Genomic DNA, 24,496 nt, shown 5'->3' with positions numbered 1-24,496 from the left:
TATAATAGGCCGTTGAATTTCCTCACACTGAAAAGCAGTCTGAGCATAAGTGCTCTTTTATAAACCGTATATAATGTTTATGTATAAAATACTTCGGTAAAAGGAATAAGTACACTGGTCTTTTGTTTGTTAGAAATATGCTGGTCATAACTCAAAAAAGAAAGTTATTTATAATTAAAACAACTATTCCTAAAAGTTAAAATCAGCACTGACTCCAGACCAGCCGTGTGTTTTGTCAAACTGCGACTGTGCAGTGAAGTCGCTTGTCGATGACGTCGAAGAGAGAGGCGGTGCGGGTTTGCCACGTCGGTCTCTGTGAAACGCATTTACGCTGTTGCTCCTGAAGCCCGGGGATAACTTTTAAAGCGGTTTATGTGTCAAACTGGGAGAGTAAGCGAACCTCCAGCATCGCCAGTACCGTGGTAACCCGTCGCCCCAGCTGTGCAGCCCGGGATATTGAAGCTGCAAGGCGGATAAAATGCTCAGTGCTGTCTGGACTCGTCAGGTTGGGAGCCGCACGACTGACTGATGCATCCTCGCTCACTTCACCCCCCCGTGTGTTGTGTGAGTAACTGTGGCTTCACGGACATGTTGTCTTACTATCTTGGCTATAAAAGCTGGAATCTTACAGCTAAGCGTACAATCTTTATATTAAAGTGCGTTTAGAAGTTTCTGCTGTGTGCAAAATGACAACGCTGCTGCTGCCTGATGTCATGATTCAGACAGGGAGCCTTAGTACATGTCTTAGCAAGTCTCTGCAAAAAAGAAAAAAAGGCTTCCTAACAAAGTGTTCCCAAAACAAGTCAACACTTTCAGCTCAACAAAGCTTTGTTTTGAAACACCTTTTACCCACAGTTAACGTTTACTTTATAACAGTGTTTGAAGAAGTAGTTTAAAGGTACTTAGTGAAAGTAAGAAAGTAGACTAATACCCCATTATGAAAATACTCCATCCAGGAGTAAAGGTCCTGCTTATAAAACCTGACGTAAATAAGAGAATGTATCTACAAAATGAAAGTATCAACGGTAATAGTATTGCTCTGCAGTAGAACATGAAAGTGCATGTTTCATTTGACTGTTGTAGATGTTTAAGGTGGTGCTAATTTTAACTCCTTTTATATGCTGTTTCTTTAACCTACAGCAATGCATCATACACTGGGAGATCATTGTTTGTTTGTTCCATTGCTGTCTTGTGAGAACTGCATATCTATAAAACGTTACACAGCCTGTTTTGAGCTTTGGGACAATGCATCTTCAAGCTGATCCAAGTTTGTTTTTTAAAAGTTTGTTCAGCATAAGTAGGAGCATTTTCGTAACCAATATGGGAAAGCTTTATCATTTAAGTTAACAACAAACATTCACCATCAACACATATGGTAATGCATCGTCTTCACTGGACAGGAAGGTTATGCACAATTGCAACATGTAAAGTAACTAAAGCTGTCAGACAAATGTCTCAAATGCATTTTATAATATTTGCATCTAAATTGTAATGGAGTAGAACATAACAGAAAATGGAAAGAGCCTACCTGCAATTTGTACATATTCCACCACTGCGTGTTAAAAAATGTTTTTAAAAGGTCTTGCATGGAAAAGAAAACTAGAACGTGCTACACTTCCATGTAATTACAAAATACCCTCCTGCAATCCCTCCACGTAAGTTCATTTCTCTAGTTCATAGTTCCTGTTTTCACTTTTGACTTTTAACTGTATTTAGGTCCCCAGTGGCCTTGTGTGAGTTTTGACGGCTGTTTCCTGTTGAACCAAAATCGGCTTTAATATTGTTTTTTTTAATGGAGCTAGAACACAGTGGTCACACATTATTTGTAAAATCATCTCCATTTTGTTTCATAAGATGCTTCAGGAGATGTTGATACACTCTGGGTTATCTGGCTTCGGTTAAGGTTTTGTTTAAGAGACTAAAACTTGCTGAGCAGAGGGAAGATGATAGAAATGATACAGATATTTTATGTGGTACAGTTCCAGCTACACTAACTTAGAAAGGACTTCAGAATTACCAATATTAAAGATAGATTTAGAGCCCAATTCTTAATAAATCAATAGTTGATTTGTGTCAGAAAATATTGAAAAATGCTCATCTTAATTTAATTCACAAAACATTTTCATGATTTGCTTCCAATTGACATCTTCGAATTGCTTCTTATCCATAGAATTCTCAAACCCTCAAATATTCAGTTGACTATCAAATGATTTAAAAAAGAGGAGCAAGTCCTCACATTTAAGAGCTCATAACTAGAAAGCATTTTGGCATGTTCGCTCACCGAAAAAATATACAATTATTTTTCTGTCGACTGCACGATTCATCACCTTCTCACAAACAAGTTAAACATGTTTGCTAAGAGGATGTCTTTTAAATTCTTTCAATTTAAAGTTGCTGTTCCAGTTTCTCCCATGTGATGATATTATACTTTCCTAAGTCACATAATAACATATATTTTTGGGACAATTAGTCAGTTAAATCAAGACATTTGAATAAGTCATGTTGGACAGTTTTTCAACTTTCTTCAGACAAAGCAATTCATTGATAAAAAAAAAAAAAAATTCTGCAGATTAATGAGAAACGTAGAAAATACTGCTTGTTGCTGTCCTAGTTTCCTCAGCTTGTATCTTCAAAACATCCCACTGACTGGCAATTTATCAACTTGCCATGTCTTATTAAACTTAAAAACAGATACATTCACTTACATTGTTTTAGCATGTTTTTTGAAAGATTCAGTTTAGAAAATCCCAACAACCAAATAATGTTTAGTTATTAAATAACCTGAAACCGAGAAACCTTTTATCGTCATAGTTAGGAACATGGAACCTTAGAATAAATTCACCTTGTTTTCATATTCCCTCTACTTCAATCAGTTCTTATTTACTGGACATGTCATGTAATCATGTAAAGATTCATAGCCTTCCAGACCCCGACCATTCATTTGTACATGTCTATGAGTGTGAAATTAGTATTTTAGTGTTTTGAGACTGACACAAAGAGGAAGCTTATTGGTCTTTGTTTGAACTGACGTGTCACAGCAGGAGTAGTCTGGGTTTTATCGATGACAACATTATTATTATTTATTAAATTTGTTTAAAACAACCTAAAAATAATCCTTAGTTGTAGCCATCATTTAAATGCCTCAAATTATATGTTGGCTCTTGAATGAATGGTTGTTGTGAGTTATTTATTGTAGACCTAAACCTAGAAATGTGTAATTGCCTCTGCAATGCAAACACCTGCTTTCCAAAAAGCAGGTCAAGTCAATGTGAAGCATGCCAACTGCACACAAACAGGTCTGATACTCAAGGTAGTACATTAGTGAGGGCTCTGTTTACTCAAGCTCTGGTTAAACAGGTGCCGGTGGTGTGGCTAACAGGATGGCTTTGAGATGTTTCTGTGATCCGGTAGTAATAGTAGTAAATGGAGCTGCTTTTATGAGCTGAAATAGATGATAGCCAAGTCAGTTTCTTTTTGTTTGCCATTTTTCCGTTGCACCTGAAACTAATGTAGTTGCGTAGCCTGTTCTCATGGCAGACAGTTTTACTTGTGGGAGCAGGTGAAGCCCAGGTGTATTTTGCATGTTCATTCACTGATATGGTTAACTGTGATACTTAATGGGTTGGAGATATTGTTAATGTTAATTCATAATACAAAATATATTGTGTAAATTATTATAAAACCCGTGCTTTTCCTTTATTGAAAAGTCAAAATGTCAGCCATGAAAAGGGTCTATTCAACAGTCATGCAATAAATCCTACCATAGTTTATGTTGAAATTGTTTGGCAGAGCGGTTCATTCAACTTCAGAGGCTGTAATCTGTGGTGGAGATGGATAACAATAGGGTTTATAATGCACACACGTCAATAAAACGACCATAAAGTTGACTCCTCACAAAAACCGTTTCAGCAAAGCTTTTATTTGATTGAGTAACCCAAATGAATGGCTACGAAAACCATCATTTTAAAATGCATTGAAATTCATCTTGAAAAAACCTTACAATTAATTGTGGTCAATTTGTTTCATTAACTTCCACACAACGTAGCCTGTTCAATTCCAGCAGATGACCTTTGTTGCACGTTACATCCTCCTCTACTCCCTACACAATACAGAAAAACCCCCGAACACTCTTTCCTTGAAATTAAACTTTAACATGTGCACACTGCGAGTGCTTTAAACGTTTCAGGTAAATGTATCGACATTGTTTACACTAGACTCCTCAACTAAAGCAGTTGTATTCTATTGATGCTAGATAAGAAAAACAAATATGTCAGAATATGAGTGCACCACCACCTCTGCTGGGGAAAACTCTGGCAGGTTTGTGAAGGTTGAAAATGTACTGTTGACATAGTTCATGTTTTTTTATTATTTACATAGAGATTAGTTGTCCATCAAAAAAGTTGAAGATATATTTTGTTTTGAATGACAAATTAATAGATGTAATCCTCCTAAAACTGGCAGGATGCCTTTTTTAATAGAGATATTTAGTTTCAAACGTGCATCTGGTGTAGGTTTGATAAAGGTTGATCAAAGCAGTTGCAAACGGACCAAAGAATGAACGTAAATGTCTTTATGTTGCATCAGATTCTCAGACTGTTGAGTTGCTGGCTTATTTAAGGAAACCCCTTTTTAACTCATACTTTCCCTACTTTTAATCCAAATTATTTTACAGTGGTAAAATATCATGTCTGGTCTATTCTTCATCAACTTCAATGACGGCTGAAATTCTTTGGTCCCTCAGGCAGATGTCTAATTTACAGCCTAGTTTCTTGTACTTAGAATAACAAGTCATGCAACAGTTAACCCTTTAACAAACATGAGGGAGAAAAGTCATTGAGAAACTGCAGCATCTGCGCAGTGCTCTAGTAATCCTTCTGCTAATTAATTTCACAACTGCTCAATTTGTATGGTAAGTAAATACCATGGGACGGGTCTATACTCTAATTATATTTAATTTGTCTCCAGGTTGCTCTCCTATAAATGTTGATTAGGTTTGTTGCTGTTAAGTCTCTGCGTGACTTGCGTTTTTATGATCTGTTGACTTTTCTTGTTGTGAAACAGTTTTGTATTTTCCTCCGCAGTGGCCCGACTGTACATGGTGGCTCGTTGAGGAGAAGGGGAGGAGTGCCAGCGGCTGTTGGTTGGTGGGCGGCGTCCGGGGTTGCCAAGGTAACTGGCGACCATGCCAGGAGGTCGCAGGGGTCCCAGCAGACAGCAGCTAAGTCGCTCTGCTCTGCCGTCCCTGCAGACTCTGGTCGGAGGCAACATCAGCAATGGTACAGGCATCAGGAACAGGTGAGCGCACACACACACAGTGAATTGGTCAACCGTTATGCTGGATGGAAATGTCTTCCTTAAAAACACAACAGTCTGGACACAAAGCCCTAGGTCCTTCACAGTGAGGCTTTAATGCTCTTTTTTATTGTCCACTTAGATGGAATTTGTCTCAAGTGCTTTATCAGACATGCATCAAAAGTGCTGTATTCATTCGTTGTTTATTGACCTATGAATTTTGCTAGTTGTATGATCTTTTAAAATGTGTCTTATCTTGTATTGGTCATTCTTACTAGAGATAACAATAACTTGATTAAAGTGACTATACTAAATGTTATCAGCAATATTTAAAAATTGATTTGTTCAGTTCCTGAATTGAGCCATCAGTGGCCACTCAAAATGCTCTCCTGCAACCGATGCGCTTGCTGCTGCTGATGAGTATTTGAAAAGCTCCACCCAGCATCCCCCTGCCGGCTCTGATCCACGGAATTGTTATTGTCATTCCCCAAGGAGATCAGAGCCTGGATATCAAATATCAGCTTAATATATTCTTTAAACACAAAGTAATCTAATCAACGTGAGTTGTATTCTGTCAAATAATGAACTTAATTTATAGATTAAAGTCTCTAAAATGTCGGGACTTTGTCTGAAATTTTAAAAATGAATTTAAGAATGACGTAGAGATCCTTTACATAAAGCTTAGTTGTCTATCAAAAATATTTGCAAATAGATCTTTTTTGAAATGACAATATATAGAATTAAATCTTCTTAAAACTAGCATGATGCCTTTTATTAATAGGGATGTTTCACTTCAGCCGTAAGTTACTTCTTGAGCTTGAGTCAATCTTTGAGAAGTGGGTGTGATGTGACACAAACATTGTTCTGCATCACAAATTTTTGTCTAGAAGTGTATTCAGGACTGTGTGTTCTTCCAGGAGCAGTAACTTGGTGGGTCTGTCTGCGCCCCCTATCTCGGCCCTCATTATTCCGGAGCCGGTGCGTCACTCCAGGATCCCCGAGCTGCCGTTAGACAGCAGCCTGCTGTTTGAGTTCCTGCTCTTCCTTTATCTGCTGGTGGCCTTGTTTGTCCAGTACATTAACATCTACAGGACGGTGTGGTGGTACCCATACAGCCACCCTGCTGCCTCTACCTCGCTTGTAAGAATGCACTGGGAAATTGAAGTCATTGCTTTTTTTCTTTCTTACCTTTGAAAATGGAAAATTAAATGTACCTTAAGCGGAAACACTTTACCTCCAAAAACCCGGCTAATCTTTTTTTGTTGAAGGTGGATTAAGTCGGACCATAAATATTAAAAAAACGACTGAAAACCTTGAGTATACACCAGCTTGATTTGTTATTGCTTTTCAATTTTATTTTTGTTGTATTTTTAAGTGACTTCTATGCTATCAGAAGACAATTTTTTTTATTTTTCTCTGTGTTTTCTAATATATGAAATATTCCAACTTTATCTTGAGCTGGGAAAATCTAGGTTAAAACAAGTTGGAATCAACCTTCCCTCTTTTTAAAGTAAAGCATTAACAGTTTGGGAATGACTTCTCCAAACTGTAAAACTGATACAGTTCTTTAGCTACTGCACACACCACTGCATTTTGTCTATTTACAGTTCATAAAATATTTCTATTGTGCATAATCAGGTCGAATTTAATACGTACACTTGAAAAATGTCTCCATGGAATGATTGCTTCTTTCTCATCTCTGTTTGAACAGAATTTCCATCTAATGGACTATCACCTGGCTATCTTCATTACAGTCATGTTGGCCAGGAGGCTTGTTTGGACTATCGTTTCAGAGGTAAACACACTGCCCTTAACATACAATAAGCAGGAACATTAAATACACATAACCTCAGTGGGAATCACCCCCCCTCTGCTGTCTCTCTGGTAACTTGTGGTCGTGTCTGGTGCAGGTGTCTCAGAGCACCGGCGGATCTCTTCTGCGCTACGTGGTTCTGATCGCAGCGCGGCTCAGCCTGCTGACGCTGTGCGGCTGGGTGCTCTGCTGGACGCTGGTCAACCTCTGCAAGAACCACTCTGTGCTCAACCTCCTCTTCCTGGGATACCCGTGAGTCTTTGATACCCCCGACCACACCCTCTAAAGGCCAGGAATTGCATGTATAAGTTGAGATCTGACCACGACTCAAAGCAAAATAACCTGTAAATATACCTGTTCTGAAAGGCCACTCTTTAAGTGGATCAAAAGCCCTGCGATCATAAAGTGGTATAGTGCAATGCATGACATAAATGGGCAAAACATGGGACTTTCACTTTCTCTACTCAGTCATTAATGGTGTTGAAAGAGTTGAATAGATTTTGATGGGGAACTTTGAACAATGCAAGTTTTTGAACTGCTACACACTTTAGTTTTTGTAGTTCAAGGTTCAAGACATTGATGGGTTCAGACGCTGATCCTTCTCTATATAAACAAAAGAGCAAAAGCAAGGGCAGGTTTTAAATGTTCATGATGTACAGGGACCACAATACCCCAGCTGTTATATTGACAACTGCAAAAAATTATTAGTAAAGTTGTGGTTTATCTTTGTTACCGTGGCATCAAAGCAACTCCAAAGCAAATTACCTAAAACTCTATTTTATTTATTTTGTTTCTGTTTCAATTCTGTGTATGAAGCATAGACGTCATGGGTTGAATCTGATAAAAAACATTGCTTCTTAGCAAACCATGATGTTGCTGTTGTGGTGCAGAAGTGAAAGAAAAACCTTCATTTATCAGCATAAAGGAAAAAAAACTGATAAAACTATGATTTTTCCTTTGGCCGACACACGTTCGATGTTCAAAACAAATAGCCATTAATCAGGTAGTTCAGAGAGCTAGTTGCTACTTTGTCCTTTTTATGTCCACGCTAATGGATGTCTTGGACCAAACCTCTCTTATTGTCTGATTTTAAATATGCATGATGCTTTCAAATACACTTCATTTTCAGCCTACTGTCATTTCAAACTAAAACTTGCTGTTCTTCTTTTTGTCTTCGTTTCCCCGCCCTCCTTCCATGGCAGATTTGGTGTGTACGTCCCTCTTTGCTGTTTCCATCAGGAGGCGGGGAAAAGCCAAACGGCACCAGCTGACTGCGATTACCCCGCAGACCACCAGCAGACCGAGCTAACGGAGACGCCGTTCTTTCGACCACGTGACTTCCTCTTCCTGTTGCGAGAGAACCTCAGAGAGCAGTTTTCCAGTCCCCCGCACATGCCTACACACACCTGCCCACCACACACACACTCACACACGCCGGAGTTGATTCGAGCAGAGGTGGAGGAGCTGAAGAGCGACTTCAACCGAAGAATTAAGGAAGTGCTCTTTAACTCGCTGTTCAGTGCTTACTACGTAGCCTTCCTGCCTCTCTGCTTTGTTAAGGTTGGTCCCTTTTTAGTTTTTTTATTATAGTGAGAATTTCAGCAATAAAGTACAAATTATTTCTATATCCCCTTCCCATCACATCACTTTTAGTGTAAAATAGTAAATGTAACATTCATTTTCCCCTTACTCCAACAGAGCACGCAGTACTATGACATGCGCTGGTCCTGTGAGCATCTGATCATGGTGTGGATCAATGCGTTTGTGATGCTGATGAGTCAGCTGCTGCCGCCCAGCTACTGCGACCTGCTTCATCGCTCGGCGGCTCACCTGGGCCGCTGGCAGAAACTGGAGCACGGCTCGTACAGCAATGCTCCTCAGCATGTGTGAGTGGTGATTTGTTAACGCATTAGACAAAGAAGTTTAAAACTGACTGTCAGTTGTATTTGTGTAACTTTTGATATGTTTTACAGGTGGTCAGAAAGTACCATTTGGCCTCAGGGGGTCTTGGTACGACACAGTCGATCTCTGTATAAGGCAGTCGGACCCTATAATGTTGCTCTGCCCTCTGATGTTTCCCATGCAAGGTTTTATGTGAGTATTTGTTCTTTTCATCATAATGACAGATGGATTTACCCGTAAATTATTAAATTAGAAGAGGGTGGACGAAACACTTTTACAGTACTATACAAAAATACTACAAACTAAACAGCGGTACAATCACTTTCCTGCTACCTCTGAAAGCATAAACTGCTCCACCTAACTCTTAATAATAGTAATGAGTAATTCTATACTGTAAAATGTGTTGTTTGACCTTTCTATAAGCATTGTCATTTATCTTCTAATCTTCCTGTCTGTTGGTCTTCCAGTTCCTGTTCCATAAGCCCTTGCGGATCCTGAACCTGCTGATCTGGATTGAGTCCAGTGTGGTTTTGTACCAGTTATACTCTCTGCTGCGCTCCGAGCGCTGGAACCACACTTTGTCTCTGGGCCTTATTCTCTTCTGCAACTACTATGTCCTCTTTAAACTTCTGCGAGATCGCATCGTGCTGGGCAAAGCCTACTCCTACCCTCTGTCCTCCAACAGTTTGGGGCTCAAGGTGCAGTGATCCTCCGCACAGTGAGACCTCACCTATGTACTCTTGGTGTGGAGGAGAGACTGGCGGGGGTCTGGTAAAGGACCGGAGGGTTGATCAGCACTCACGCATTGGAGGATGAGGGACAGACTGTGAACTCGTTACCGTGTTTTGATACGGTTCTATTTGTAATGCAATGTTTATATACCTATTTAAAAGAATATTTTTATTTTGTATACTACTTCGAGTTACGCCGGGCATTATCACGCTGATTACATTAGCATGTTGTGTTATGTTGTTGCTAGGCGACAGGGAAGTCCGAGAATGCCAGGAGGTGACTTTCACCAAAGATATTTTAAGTGCAGGTGGCCAATCAGAGAGCAGGCCTGGCCTCCGATAGTCAGTCAAAAAGACGAGCCACTCAGAGCAGTGGAAGAAGTTGTGCCTCAGATCCTGACTCGTATCTGTCCATCAAGTGTGAGGCAACAGCACTCAGACAGTTAGCTCAAAGATGGCACAAAGGAAGAAATTGAAGGAATGTCTAGCCTGGTTAGTCCAATAGTAACAGAATCTGCCTTCCAGCACCTCTAAAACTCACTTATCAACACATATGTCTCCTTTGTTTAAACAACAGTATATTTGATTTACAGCGGGTTACGTGCAAGACTGTTTCTTGGCTTTGAGCAGTTGCCAGGCAACCACAGATATTTGTCTTGTCATTTTCACACTTGGACATTTCAATGAATTAAACAAAGGATGTGTTCAATTGTTTTTAAACTTTAGACGGAGCCAGTCTTTCCCACCTTTTCCAGTGTTTGGGCTATGCTAAGCTAACCTGCTGAACAAACAGTGGCTCTGAACACAGCCCTAGTGGTGATTTGTACCACCAAGTGGAATAAAATGTTCTTAAAACCTTGAGATAGGGAAAACAACTTAGGTACTCTGATCCTCTGCAGAGAGCGGTATTCTTCCTCAATCACTTTAGGTACTGTGTTTTTCACTCTGTGTCTGCTTAATTCACATCATTGGTTATCTTGAGGGCAGTTACAGCACCAGTCTTTACAAACTTACACCCAAGTGTCAACCTCTGTGTGGGGGTGGAAATACTATTGGCATCTTTAAACTCAAAGCAAACCCACAAATCATTTTAAATAAACCTCTTGACACTGACTGATTTTTCTTTTCATAAAGGCCGAATGGCTCTGGTTGTTCCTTAAAAAGTGTTAGCTTTGCAGGGCTGCTGCTGTACCCAGATGATGATTACAGTCGACTTGCTAATGGCTGACCACACTTGGTATTTTGAAATGTTCTCAATGACTCATTTGTGTTAAAGGTGATGCCGTCAATGTTTATTTGTTCGATTTGGTGCCCGAATGCTTTAACCATAATGGTATTAGGACCATATCGGAATAGGGTCTTTGTGGATTGGATGTAGATAAAGGAACAAATGTGGCTATAATAAAGTTATGTTGGTACGTCCTAGGACCTAACACTTCTCATGCCATGTTTTCGTGGATAAACACAGCAGAAGGTATTCTAATAGTGACCTTTGCACGGGTGCTTAATGCAAAATCAAATTCTGGAGGGTAAAGACTGTATGCGTCACATTATTACCAGTTTATGTATTCTCAGTTGCCGGGAAGGTGTTACAAACAGGTTCTCTTGCATGCCGTTGCCTTTTCTGTTAAGTCACACTTAGTGAACATCCCTTTACTCCAAAGTATGTTTCTTTATGAGCTTCCTCTCCCGTCTCTACTTCAGTCGATAACTAAAGCAGTATTAAGTACAGGCTGTTCAGTATTCAGATAGAAATCAACAGAAAATGATATTTTTCCTATCTTTAGGTTCGACTCTAAGTAAAAAATTAGAAGATCAATGTTTCCTGTGCGGTCGTGAGTCTCACATTAGCTTCTATAGTCAAGTTTCATGTCGAGTCTAAATGAGATGGTGGAAACTAATTTTGAGATTAACCGGTATGTACTTGTCTGGATCACTGGTACTGCTCTGTGCCTCTATGAAGTTTGACATTTTACTATGTTTAGTCTGCACATCCAGCCCTTAAATACTCTCCTGTGTGTCTCTGCTTTATTTTGCAGTCCTTCTCCACTTGAATGTATCAAATGTCTTTGAATTGGCAGGTATTTAAGGGTAGTAGTGCCATCACATACATTTCAGTTTTTTAACGGGTGTACTTTTTTCACCCATATCTCGGTAACACAGAGAGAAGACATTTTTAAGTTTGATTGAAATCTTGTTTCCACGCCGATGCTCTCTTTATTGTTAAGTCTTTACTCGAGTTTGACACAACCGGTGTTCTTTGTTTTTAAGAAACCTGTAACACCACAATTCAGGAAGAGGAATACGATTTGTGAAGATTTCAGGTCCTATAACAGCTTGACCACGTTGCCCCAAAGTGTACTTGGTGTTTCTTCAGCTTATATTCAATTTGAAGACAGGTTTTTAGTAAAACTGATGATGTTGATCTGTTCTCTGCTACTTATATTGTCAAATTAAGTTGCAGAGTTAGTTTTCCATGTGCCATAACCCTGGATTCAGTTTCAATCTCCTGGTGAAACCTGTTGTTGAATGTCTTGCTGCTGGAGAAGTCATTGGAACTGGTCCTCATTTTTCAGCTTTTTACACTTTCCAGTTTCCCCACATCATTTCTGAAAATGCCTTTTGACTTCCAAAATAAAACAAATGTTTAAAATAATTGTGTTGTATGAGGGACATGTTGCAGATAAAAAAGAAAACATGTTTGACACAGTTGCTTATTTCAGAGCATATATTTCATTCAACTTCAGTTTCTAAGACATTAAATATGCAGTTTCACAAATGTTAGAGGATGCCAAAAGTGCTTACGTAGGCCTGGGCTAAGTCTGCATGATGTCGGACGTCTGCAATGTTTTATGTTTGCCACCAGAGGGAGTTAAGCATTAAAGTACAAAGCTCAACAAAATCGTAATCTGCAGTCATTTAAAATCATTCCTCCAAAACACAGTTTGTGTACCTGACAGAGCACTCTATGCACATAACTAGTTTGTCCACTGAGAGAAGACACATACTCTTTAAAAGAGAAACTGCAGGCACCTTTGGTTGCTGACTTGTACATTCATCCACAAAAATCATACTTTTCAGTAGAGAAACTTCAAGAGTTTAAACAGTGCAATCTTTAGTATAAGCACACTAAAAAGCTAGAATACATAGTGAAATAGTTTTCCCAGTCCTGCTGCTTGTAATCTCATGACTTGTTGTTGTTTTATATCGGTCCATGCAAGGTCCCGATCTGAATGTCTTCCAGATAAAATTATCAACAAGAAAATTGTTCCAGGAAATGGATGAATGTGCCTCTGTTCTGCAAAACCACATGACCTGAATTTGTCCATGTTAGCAAAAATGTAGAACTGTTTCATATTTGAGAGAAGATGCAAAACTAAGTATTTATGAAATGAGTCAGTCCTGTTTACAATGTTGAGTCTCACTATTGGATTTGTGTCTGTATTTATAACTGATATTGCCGTCTGAGATTAGGGGAACAAACTAAATGTTGATGTTTATTTAGATTTTATGTTAGTGTTACTAGTAATGGGTTGAACAGTGCAGTTTGTTTCAGCCCCCAATCATCCAGTAGGATGTATGAGGATGTAGTGGCCTATGGTTCTGTTGCTACACCCCTTACCCTTCTCGGCAGTCCACAAAGTTTCCCTTTATCCAGTAGCAGATCTGAGCGTATTTGAGAGGTGTGACTCTCACTGCTACGTTAAATTCCTGAGACGCCCCTTGTCGCTCGACCCACTGATGCCCAGAAAACACACCTATCACCTTCCTCTCCCAGCGCCGGCGCCGCCCATCCCACATCCGGGCGTAGACTCCTGACCCGCTGGCCCCGGGCTGAGCATCACAGTGCTGGTACAGCAGGTCAGATGTCTCCTCGCCGGCCTGGCAGAACCGATACACAAGCTTGCCTGAACGGTCATTGTCAAATCCTGAGAAGTGGACTCGTCGACCGGGCAGCCTCTGAGCAGGGGGGCTGACTCCTAACTTCATGTGGCGGCGTTTGTGGGGTTTCTTGAGCTCAAGCAAAGCGTAGTCATAGTCCATTCCTATGTCATTGGCATTCCCTTTAATCCATCCTTTAGGCACATGTGTGCGCTTCGCTCTGATCCACTGGAACTTCATTTTGTCATTTGTTGGTGGGGCGTAGGGAACATGGCCACCTTCAACATGGTTGGTGAAGTTGGAGGGAAGGTAAAAAGAAGAAGCCTGTGTGTCTCGATGCTTCGTCTTTAGAAACCCAACCCGGAGCTTCTGGGCTCCTTTCACATAGTTTTTACCATCATGAACACAATGAGCAGCTGTGAGAACATGACGGTCGCCCACCAATGTACCAGAACACCCAGTGGACAGCTTGACAGCCACAGAGAATGGATATTTCAGCAGGTAGTTCTGTCCAGAAATGCTAAAACGCCCATCATGGCCAAAGATCTGTCGCTTCCTCCTGACATGTGACCGCTGAGCCTTCCCAGAAGACCCTGAGGAATAGGCTGGACTGGTTTGGGGGTCGTAGCCATAGATCGCGACGGCTGTTTCCGTAAGCTGACCATCAGAGTTGAGTGTCTCATAGGCCAGAAGACGTCGCAGGTCCCAGTAGCTTGGGCGGAGCGCCTTCTTGTGGCACTCTGGGTCACAGGGTGAGCTGACATCCAAGCGGGCCGGAGACAGGAAGTGAGGGGCTGATCGAGCCTCCGTCTGCTGTGCGAGGACCACAGGGACACGCTGGAGAACCCACTGGGGGCGGGAGGAAGAGGAAAAAACAGGGGGAAGGAAGAGGAGAAATAGAATGGAGGAAAACCTGTGGATGGACAGGAGGACAGATCAGGAAAATGTACTGAAGATACATTCCTGTCACACTCAAACATTTCTGCAGAACTCAAACTCTGTTGAATGTGAATGGATGTCTGTGCCCTTCTTGCTGTCTGCATAAAATGAATTTGCACTCAGCGTCATGAATTTATTGCTCCAACCATAGGAGTTGAGTAGGAGGATTTCAAATTGAAGATTTTTTATCTGCCCCTGAATTTGGCAGCTGTAAACTTCCACTGTTGTAACGCTGCAAAAATGAAGAACAGGGCAAAGATCACGCCACTCAACTCTGATGAAAAATTCCTTAGGTGGTCAGGGAATTGGACCTACACTCTTCAAGAGTAGCTAAACAGTTAGTTCTACTGAATTTAGTCTCTATTTGTGGGTTAGGGTTACAAAACACATAGCAGAGTAACACCTATACAATCTATAGCATGACAGCATTTTGCAAGTCATTCACATACAGTAAGTAAGAGAATGAATCATAATTTACATTATGTGTAGGGGGAACAAACATCTGTAAACTATCAATCATTTTATTTTACCACTGCATCACTGTACAGTTAACGTTTAACTGCTTAGAAACTACCCTAACCTGACTTGTAAGGTTTCTCTGCTAAGCACGGACAAACCGCACATACAGTGACTTACCCGGGGAGGGCAGCCCGGGAGCGCATGGCTCGGCTTCTGCAGGTGAGCGGGTGTTTGAACACGGAGTGGAAAACCCGCCTCAAACCAAAACAGGCTGATCCAGCGATAGTGGTTTATCTGGTGAACACTTCTGCTGCAAAGGAAAGAGGCTTATCGGCGCTGCTCTCAGGAACTGACGACTTGATTTAATCCGAGACAGTTTAGAGTCCTAAAATTGATGAAGAGTTGGATCATTGTTTGCTGATGGAGGAGGCGGTCTACAGTCTTCCTGTGCTCACACTGTCACATCTGCAGGCAAGCATACACACAGGGAGCATATCCGACCCGACACGGTCATGTGACGCATCATATCAATGCTGCTGGTTAACAATTTACTGCCGTAAATCCCCTATCGCTTCAGTTCAACAGACAGTGGAAGTTAATAGGAAATCTGTTTTGTCTTTAGTTGAACATAATGCACCTGTTTTGCACTTTAACTATTTACATTGCGGCTTTACACATTCCAGTAGGGCTGCATTTATTAATAAATCCTTTTTTAAATACATTATCCATTTATTAAAACCACTTTTCAGTTGCCATGTTGTGAAAAAGGCTAGATTAAGGGTTTACCAGGCTACTTTCTAAAATAGCTGGACTGCATGTATGCATGGAAACTCCACAGACCCTTTATTATTAGGAATTTATGCTTTGTATTTAATACAGGTATACAGGGACCTCCTAATAATTGTATTAATTGAATCTATTAAACACCTCCTAAACCTATTAAATAAAATCTGGGGGGGGCTGATCGAAGATTACATTTTGTGATGTTTTGTTATCGACCGGACAAAACAGCTGGATGGAGGCTGGTGCTGCCTGTCGAGAGAGAGAGAGAGAGAGAGAGAGAGAGAGAGCGAGAGAGAGCGAGAGCGAGAGAGAGCGAGAGAGAGAGAGAGAGAGAGAGAGAGAGAGAGCGAGATTTGATTTGATTTTTCAAACCACTTTTATTCACAAATAAATTAAACACACCACATTAGAACAAAAAACAATTCAAAACAACTTCAATTCAGGAATTGACTGAAAACCAGAGAGAGAGAGAGAGAGAGAGAGAGAGAGAGAGAGAGAGAGAGAGAGAGAGAGAGAGAGAGAGAGAGAGAGAGAGAGAGAGAGAGAGAGAGAGAGAGAAACAAAACTGTGTGAGTGTGTGCGTCACATACAGTGACCTACCCATTACACAAACACTGACCCACATTCATTCCTTGGATGGGGCAACATGGCTAGATTCCCCCTCGTTGTCCCTCGTTGTCTCAAACAAACACATCCACAAATGCCATCAGACTGCTGTACTCATTAAATAATTATGTAGCACACATACATTACATCGAACGAACAAGCTTCCACACTGTTAATTCATCGGGTTGATCACCCTCATGACTCTTGGCATTAATCACAAAAGACTCTTCACTTGGGAGAAAGCTGTTCATTTCACAACAAAACCCTCACTCGGTTCAAATTATGTGGATGGGATTATTCTCTCTGAAATCTGACATTTACATTCAGAAGTGACCTCACTGCTATTGTGCCCAGAGTTAGTTCAGTGGGCAGAGTGATCTGATGCCAATGTTGGAAGTTTGATTTCCACTTGACCGACCCCTGTGGAAAATGTGCAAACTGTTGTTAGATGTTATGCTATGTAATGATTTCATTAGGCTCAACTGCCTCATAAAGAAAGAGGCAAAGAAAGAAAGAACAAGAGAGGTGGGGGTGTTTGGGAACTCATGCATTGCTGAACAGTTGTCTCTCCCTGTCCTGCAGCTATTTGCTTGCATGTGGACTTTGTAAAGGATTCACTGGAAAAATGTAAGCAAGAAGATCGCCACTTTAGGCGAAATTGGCATTTGGTAGGAAAGTTTGATGAGAAGATGGTTGATAGCCTACCACTCTTGTGTTTGTAAAGCTAGCCACTTGCCAGCTTCGCGACTTAGCTTAGCATAACGACTGAAAACAAGCTATGTCTGTTTAAAGGGACCAAGATCCACCTACAAGCACCTCAAAAGTTCACTAATTTTAAAAGAGATTGAGAGGCACAGGAATGTCTCTGAAGATGCACTGGGGAAATGAAGGCTAAGTTCAGATATAAGTAAGTCCAAGCACGGGCTCCGGAAGTAGGAAGTGGGAAAGGTGCCATTAGCCCATAGGCTTCTTGCCCTGGCCCCATTTAGCATTGTGTCAGGTGTGGTCCTATCAAGATGTGATCTAGTGTTCTATCGGATGAAGACAGGATATCCTTTTCCCCTGTTTCCTGTGGTTGTGCAGAGCTAATTAGCTGTTAGTTATAGCTTTATGTTTAAGGTTCTAATTTAAAAGTACTGATCAAATCTGTGGAAGAAAAGATTCAAGTCTCCTGCAACTGATTATACATTAGCACCTTTGCCAAGGGTGGACACAGGGTGGACCTGCTGGCTCATCAAACACAGTTCTGAATAACCCAAACCCCACCCATCCCACAGCACAATTCTACATTTATAAAACTTTCCCCCACACACATACCGTTCACTTTCTGTAGCAGTATCTTGGGCAAGAGGGTCTGCCAGCATCTTATCCTTGTATTGTTCTGTTGACACTGATAATCTGGTTATTCACATTTTCACATACATTAAGGTTCCCTGAGATTTGATAACCAAATTCTCTGTCTTCTCACAAACAATTTGAAATTTGAAGGGCGGAAGCTCAAATCTATATTGTAAAATGTGTAACAAGAATGTAGGGAAGACATTTCTCCTGTAGGATAACAGAGATAGATGGCCCTTTTTACCAATGACTGGGTGCTAATAAGCGAGACATTTCTGTTTGTTTTGAGTTGTTATGAAAGGCCTTGTTTGTTCGGCTATGCCTGCTGTTGTCAAGGAAACCCACATTCCCCCCCGAGTACAGTTCATATTAATTGTTTTATTCATCCCACTCTCCTCCTCTTGCTTCGGACACAATTAAGCAAGTGTGGACAGCCTCAGATGTTTGAATCCTCTATCTTCATGTCCCTCTGTCTATCGTTCTCTCTGTTTTGGTCTCTCTCTGTTCCTCCTTTATATTTTCCCATCTCTGTGCCTCTCAGCCTCTTGTTTGAATCAACTCTTCTCTCGCTCGTCCCTAGAGGCTATGAAACAGCTGTTTGGCAGAACGAGATAGGGACAGACACATTTTTGAGAATTTATTCTCTGTAAAATCATGAGAGGGAGGGGGGGTTAGTTTAAAGCTCAAGAACATGCCAAAAAGAAAAAAATACAACTGTTGGCAAGCAAATTTCATATATCATTTTTAATACCTCATAAGGAGATGGTAAACACTGTCTCACTCTACTGCAGTAAAGGAAACTTCAACTCTTGATGCTCAGTCAATTCCTGGAGTTGTTTTGTGATGAGGTTTACTGTTTGGAGTATTTACTGGCAGAAGTCCAACCATAACAGTGTGAATTGCAGTAACATCAACACAGCGATGCTTGTGAATAGTTTTGTTTTGGTTGTCCCTTTTCGTATAAACTAAACATCATGGTCACATACACTAGAATGTCACCAAAGTTGACTGGGCCTTGCCATTCTTTAATGTTCGAGTCTGCATTGATAACATTCAAGTGTACATTGACTTGCATTCTTCTTCTTCTTCTTCTTCGTGTATTTTGGTTACTTAGTATAAGACAGCTGAATTATTGTGATATCACAAGATCACTCTTCTTCTGAGGAACATGCTGGCTGTTATGCCTATGGTTCAGGCGTGTGTTGCGCGACACAGAGACGAATGTTTGATTAAAACTGATTTTTTCATTTAAAGAAGAGCAAACACCAGCATTAAATGCTTTTCTTGATGTACTGTATGTTACATCTTTTGAATCTTCTCCCTATACTTGCTTATGTGATATACTGTACAGATGGTTGATCCAATCACCTGAAAAGTATTAGTTCAAATTGACTGCGCTTCACAGCTTCTCAGATTGTCCTGTGTGACAAACCATCTGGCGTATCAGGTTAGATGTTTGCTGCTGCTTTGCTGTGTTTCTTAGTTATGGTTATCAATTCAGAATTCAGTGCAATAACATGGCAGAAAACAGACGCTTTGTAGAGATATAGTAGTGTATTGTTTACCTGGGTAAAAAAGTTAATTGCTTTCCTTTGGTGTGTATTAATCCCATCTTCTCTGTGCTTTGTCTCCATTACTGACCGGCTGTGTATGCATGTGACTCCCTGCGTATTCCCCATTGGCTCAATAATGGTTACCACTTTGCAATGCGCCCATATGACTGTTACAGCTAATATCTCCATCACCTTAACCCACCCTATGGTTAACACTGTTCACTCTGTAAGCTATGTTGCTGTTGTTAGCACTATTCTATCCTTTGGTCCAGCTTCAGCCATGTTGAGAGTAGTGTGGAGGATCATGCTCTGTATGTCAAATTGTGCAGTACAACACACTGTGAAATCACACTTGGGTTTGTCCAACCAGTGCAACAAAGCACGCTTACGACCAAACCATTAGCAAAACAGTGGTAGAGGAATTATTCTTAAGACCCGTAAATTACTAAACATTTCACTACTTCCTGTTCCCACGTCTTGAAGTTAATGGTTTTCTGAATGCGTTTGTAGTCAGAGGTTTGCAATAAGGTATGTGATCAACACAAGCTGAACAGGATATCGAGTTTTATTTAATGACATAAAATACTTCGGCGAATATGACACAAGTCTGCCTTTAGCTGACCGGTGGTTACCTTTTAATGTGTGGAGGATATCCTGCCGAATAAATGGAAAATCCCATTGCTTTAGGTCGGGGGCACCTTTGCGACCCTGACAAGCCTAACTGTGATTGGCCAACAAAAATAAATTACTGCAACACGCTATGCTTTATGTGGTCCGATGTGTTTGAGAATTACAACCTTTGACCGTAGAGGGTTGGGTAGGATTTTAGAAAGTGTTACCATTTGTACATTTAGTCATAAAATAGAGGAAGCAAAAGACAAAGGGAATCATAATGTGAAACAGCACACAATACACCACTTGATTGCCATGTGATACTCTGGTGCTTTGGAAAATGATTCACACTCCAGTTTAAGATGGCAAACATTTATGAAAGCTGAGAGGAGTAGTGGTCTCATAACAAAAGTTTTGTTCAACACAATCTAATGTTATTTGGTGAATTTAGAAGCACATGTAGGCTTATCATATCATAAGAAAATTATTTTTATTGCAAAAAACCTTGGTATGGTATTTACTAACGTATTTTTAATTCTGATCTTCGTCGTGATTCTTTGTGTGTTTGTAAAGTCCAACAAGGCACTTTATGTGATTTTAGGTTGCACAAACAAATTAAAATTATGTAGTTAGTACAAAAACTGTCTTTAAGTTGTCTTGGTCCTACATAATTTTCAATCATTAAAAATGATCAGGTTAGGTCATCATGTATTTAACAGGATCTTTACAACTACTTACTGTTCAAGCTGTCAGGTTGACATATGGATATACATTAACCACAGATAGACCAGATTGGTAATTATCACAGTTTAACCTAAAAAATAACAAAACAAAAAACAGAATCCAGTCAGACAAATGTTTTTTTTATTGTCATACTGTTCACATTTATTTCAAAGGGTATCAGCAAATGCTTTCTAAATTAAACGGTGCGGTCTGCCAAAGCGCGCTCTGATTCAAACAACTAATTTGCTCCCATTTAGTTCCAAGTTGAGTCACTGTGAGCATCCGCCCATCCCTGAGAGAGCAACCACACACTGAGGAAAGTGACAGTCCCCCAGCCACAGAGAAACCCCAGATAATAGGAATTCCAATCCAACTTCAAACCCTGCAGGGCTGTAATCCAGAGATTGTCTCATTCTATGAGCAAAAGGTATTCATTTTCAGGCTCTTTATCAGTTAAGTCATAGAGAGAATCTCTCACAATCAACCCACATGTAGAGATAATATCTTGCTCAGCACAGATACAGTGGGGCAAAAAAGTATTTAGTCAGCCACCAATTGTGCAAGTTCTCCCATTTAAAAAGATGAGAAAGGCCTGTAATTTTTATCATAGGTATACCTCAACTATGAGAGACAGAATGAGAAAAAAAAATCCAGGAAATCACATGGTCTGATTTTTAATGAATTAATTGGTAAATTCCTCGGTAAAATAAGTAATTGGTCACCTACAAACAAGCAAGATTTCTGGCTCTCACAGACCTGTAACTTCTTCTTTAAGAGGCTCCTCTGTCCTCCACTCGTTACCTGTATTAATGGCACCTTTTTGAACTCGTTATCAGTATAAAAGACACCTGTCCACAACCTCAAACAGTCATACTCCAAACTCCACTATGGCCAAGACCAAAGAGCTGTCAAAGGAGACCAGAGACAAAATTGTAGACCTGCACCAGGCTGGGAAAACTGAATCTGCAATAGGTAAGCAGCCTGGTGTGAAGAAATCAACTGTGGGAGCAATTATTAGAAAATGGAAGACATACAAGACCACTGCTAATCTCCCTCGATCTGGGGCTCCACGCAAGATCTCACCCCGTGGGGTCAAAATGATCACAAGAACGGTGAGCAAAAATCCCAGAACCACACGGGGGGACCTAGTGAATGACCTGCAGAGAGCTGGGACCAAAGTAACAGAGGCTACCATCAGTAACACACTACGCCGCCAGGGACTTAAATCCTGCAGTTCCAGACGTGTCCCCCTGCTTAAGTCAGTACATGTCCAGGCCCGTCTGAAGTTTGCTAGAGGGCATTTGGATGATCCAGAAGAGGATTGGGAGAATGTCATATGGTCAGATGAAACCAAAATAGAACTTTTTGGTAAAAACTCAGCTCGTCGTGTTTGGAGGAGAAAGAATGCAGAGTTGCATCCAAAGAACACCATACCTACTGTGAAGCATGGGGGTGGAAACATCATGCTTTGGGGCTGTTTTTCTGCAAAGGGACCAGGACGACTGATCCGTGTAAAGGAAAGAATGAATGGGGCCATGTATCGTGAGATTTTGAGTGAAAACCTCCTTCCATCAGCAAGGGCACTGAAGATGAAGCGTGGCTGGGTCTTTCAGCATGACAATGATCCCAAACACACCGCCAGGGCAACGAAGGAGTGGCTTCGTAAGAAGCATTTCAAGGTCCTGGAGTGGCCTAGCCAGTCTCCAGATCTCAACCCCATAGAAAATCTTGGGAGGGAGTTGAAAGTCCGTGTTGCCCAGCGACAGCCCCAAAACATCACTGCTTTAGAGGAGATCTGCATGGAGGAATGGGCCAAAATACCAGCAACAGTGTGTGAAAACCTTGTGAAGACTTACAGAAAACGTTTGACATCTGTCATTGCCAACAAAGGGTATATAACAAAGTATTGAGATGAACTTTTGTTATTGACCAAATACTTATTTTCCACAACAATTAGAAAATAAATTCATTAAAAATCCTACAATGTGATTTCCTGGATTTTTTTTCTCATTCTGTCTCTCATAGTTGAGGTGTACCTATGATAAAAATTACAGGCCTCTCTCATCTTTTTAAATGGGAGAACTTGCACAATTGGTGGCTGACTAAATACTTTTTTGCCCCACTGTATATTGCGGTATAATGTCAGGAGAAAGTTGAGCATGTGCTGCTGCACAGGGGACACTGTACTACTCATCTCTCTTTCTTGCAGAGCTGCAGAGACTGTGCAAGTTGAATTTGTGTGACTCAGATAACCCAAAACACTGACACAAGGACACTGTTATTCAGCTGCAGGTTTCCTGTTATGCTCCTGATGGTGTTGAACAGGATCTCATTCTTTCTGTCCCTGAGTTGATCCTCTATTTCTGAGGATGACACGGAAAAGAGGTTCAACTCTTCCAGTCAGGCGGAGGTGGTCTATCAGGTTTAAACATGGAGACTATGAGCATAGCAGTACGATCACTTCTGATCATAATAAGCAACCAGCAGACCACTATCTTCCCCCTATGCACATTTGGTGATACAATTGTCTGAATATCTCATGTCCAGACCCAATCATCTCCCCTATGCCACAGGGGAGTACTGTGGGGGAGGTGTGTGGGAAGATAATGATGAGGGTTGGGATTTGTGAGTCACTTCTGAAATGGATCAGGCAGCGCTGACATTTGTTTCCAAACTTTGTATGCTGATGACATTTTAATTTTTTTAATGTGTTTTTCTAAATTGGTAATACTCTAAGAACATAAGCAGACACAGACTTCAGCTCAGTTAGAAAAAGCTGCCCGTTTTATTCGTATAAAGCCAGTCTTTATAGCTTCAAAAGGTTTAACCTGTTTTTCAACTGTGGCTGTAGCATGCTCATACACATGCTAATCACAGTGTAAGCACAATTAACTCAGCTGGTGTTTGTCAGGGGCAGCCATAAAGTTGCAACCCTCCTTACATACTTCTGTGTTCACACCAGACAAACATTTCTCCACTGACATTATTTCACCTTTCTTGCTCCCACAAAACAACTGTTGCCATAGTAACCCCTTAATCATGGCACAATCGCTAAGCAGCAGGAAACGTGGAGTGTTTCGGGTTAATGAGAGCTTCCGTGTGGGAAGGGGTGTGTTTACAGCAGGGGGGAGACCTCTGCTCAGTCTGACAAAGGGGGTTTTCCATGTTTTTATGACGGTGGGAATATTGTCCCAGTGTGACAGGCTATTTTCGTTTTTCCTGTTTGGACTCTGTATATTCTCCATAGTCTATTGCATGTGAATCCTTAAAACATTTCCCCATACCAGTGTGTCTTACACGTTTTTTTTTTGTTCTCTTTGATAAGGCAGGAAAAACACACTTGATTGTGGAATTTTCTCATATGCACAGCAGTTTTTTATATAATCCATATTTACACTTTCATTAGATCCCCCTAATTAACTACATCACCTAGTTTGAAAGTAAGTAACACTTTTCGGTTTCAAATTGACCTCTCTTTGACTCATTTCTGGTTCTTGAGAATGTATGTTCGTGTAACTTCAGTGAACGAAAGGAATTTAATAAATGTTTGTCAGACTTGTTACACCCCCTGAATAAATATATGGAACCCAGCTGCGTCTGCTCATCGGTCCACCAGGTGGAGCAGTGATGGAAGCTGCCACATTGGACCTAATTTCAAATATGATATAAACAGCTGACTTGAGGATTCATGCTTCTTGCACAGACACTGAAACAGCTTGTTGTTTCGATAGGGTTAGGGTTAGGTTTAGTTTGCTAGGGTTCTTGTAGTATATTCCACTTATTCCACATGGATTGCCCCAATGTTGTTTTTTGGATGCCAGTATTATTATTATTATTATTATTAAGTTGATATTGCAAAAATG

At 40.7% G+C, this 24,496-nt stretch overlaps 2 protein-coding genes across 3 annotated transcripts; one reads left to right on the top strand and one right to left on the bottom strand.

Annotated features, from left to right (window-relative positions):
* The first annotated feature begins 90 nt into the window (after nt 1-90).
* On the top strand, nt 91-12,394 carry tmem39a (transmembrane protein 39A). 2 transcript variants are annotated; one of them, XM_063880543.1, is made up of 9 exons: nt 91-564; nt 5,082-5,295; nt 6,216-6,432; nt 7,004-7,087; nt 7,203-7,357; nt 8,308-8,665; nt 8,804-8,991; nt 9,079-9,199; nt 9,475-12,394. In XM_063880543.1, the coding sequence occupies exons 2-9, from the start codon at nt 5,183-5,185 to the stop codon at nt 9,712-9,714; spliced, it is 1,476 nt and encodes a 491-aa protein (XP_063736613.1). In that variant the 5' UTR covers nt 91-564; nt 5,082-5,182; the 3' UTR covers nt 9,715-12,394. The 2 variants fall into 2 exon arrangements, with proteins under 2 accessions (XP_063736613.1, XP_063736612.1); XM_063880542.1 differs by having other exon boundaries at nt 6,210-6,432.
* A 54-nt stretch (nt 12,395-12,448) lies between these two features.
* Nucleotides 12,449-15,513, bottom strand: LOC134862553 (serine protease 23-like). The gene is made up of 2 exons (XM_063880544.1): nt 15,196-15,513; nt 12,449-14,533 (listed from the first exon to the last, which is right to left on the bottom strand). Exons 1-2 carry the CDS (start codon nt 15,219-15,221, stop codon nt 13,357-13,359), a joined length of 1,203 nt encoding a protein of 400 aa, XP_063736614.1. The 5' UTR covers nt 15,222-15,513; the 3' UTR covers nt 12,449-13,356.
* Between the last annotated feature and the right edge of the window lie 8,983 nt (nt 15,514-24,496).

Source organism: Eleginops maclovinus, chromosome 4 (assembly GCF_036324505.1).
Source record: "Eleginops maclovinus isolate JMC-PN-2008 ecotype Puerto Natales chromosome 4, JC_Emac_rtc_rv5, whole genome shotgun sequence".
In the NCBI taxonomy this organism is placed as follows: Eukaryota; Metazoa; Chordata; class Actinopteri; order Perciformes; family Eleginopidae; genus Eleginops; species Eleginops maclovinus.
This window is presented reverse-complemented; position numbering and strand designations above follow the sequence as displayed.

Bases quoted from the DNA above. Each gene is read 5' to 3' on its own strand.
- tmem39a (XM_063880542.1), top strand. From the start codon at position 5,183: ATGCCAGGAGGTCGCAGGGGTCCCAGCAGACAGCAGCTAAGTCGCTCT. The intron at 5,296-6,209 runs GTGAGCGCACAC...GTGTTCTTCCAG, and splicing joins GGTACAGGCATCAGGAACAG to GAGCAGTAACTTGGTGGGTC. The intron at 7,088-7,202 runs GTAAACACACTG...TGTCTGGTGCAG, and splicing joins TTTGGACTATCGTTTCAGAG to GTGTCTCAGAGCACCGGCGG.
- LOC134862553 (XM_063880544.1), bottom strand. From the start codon at position 15,221: ATGCGCTCCCGGGCTGCCCTCCCCGG. The intron at 14,534-15,195 runs GTAAGTCACTGT...GTCCATCCACAG, and splicing joins TCCCGGGCTGCCCTCCCCGG to GTTTTCCTCCATTCTATTTC.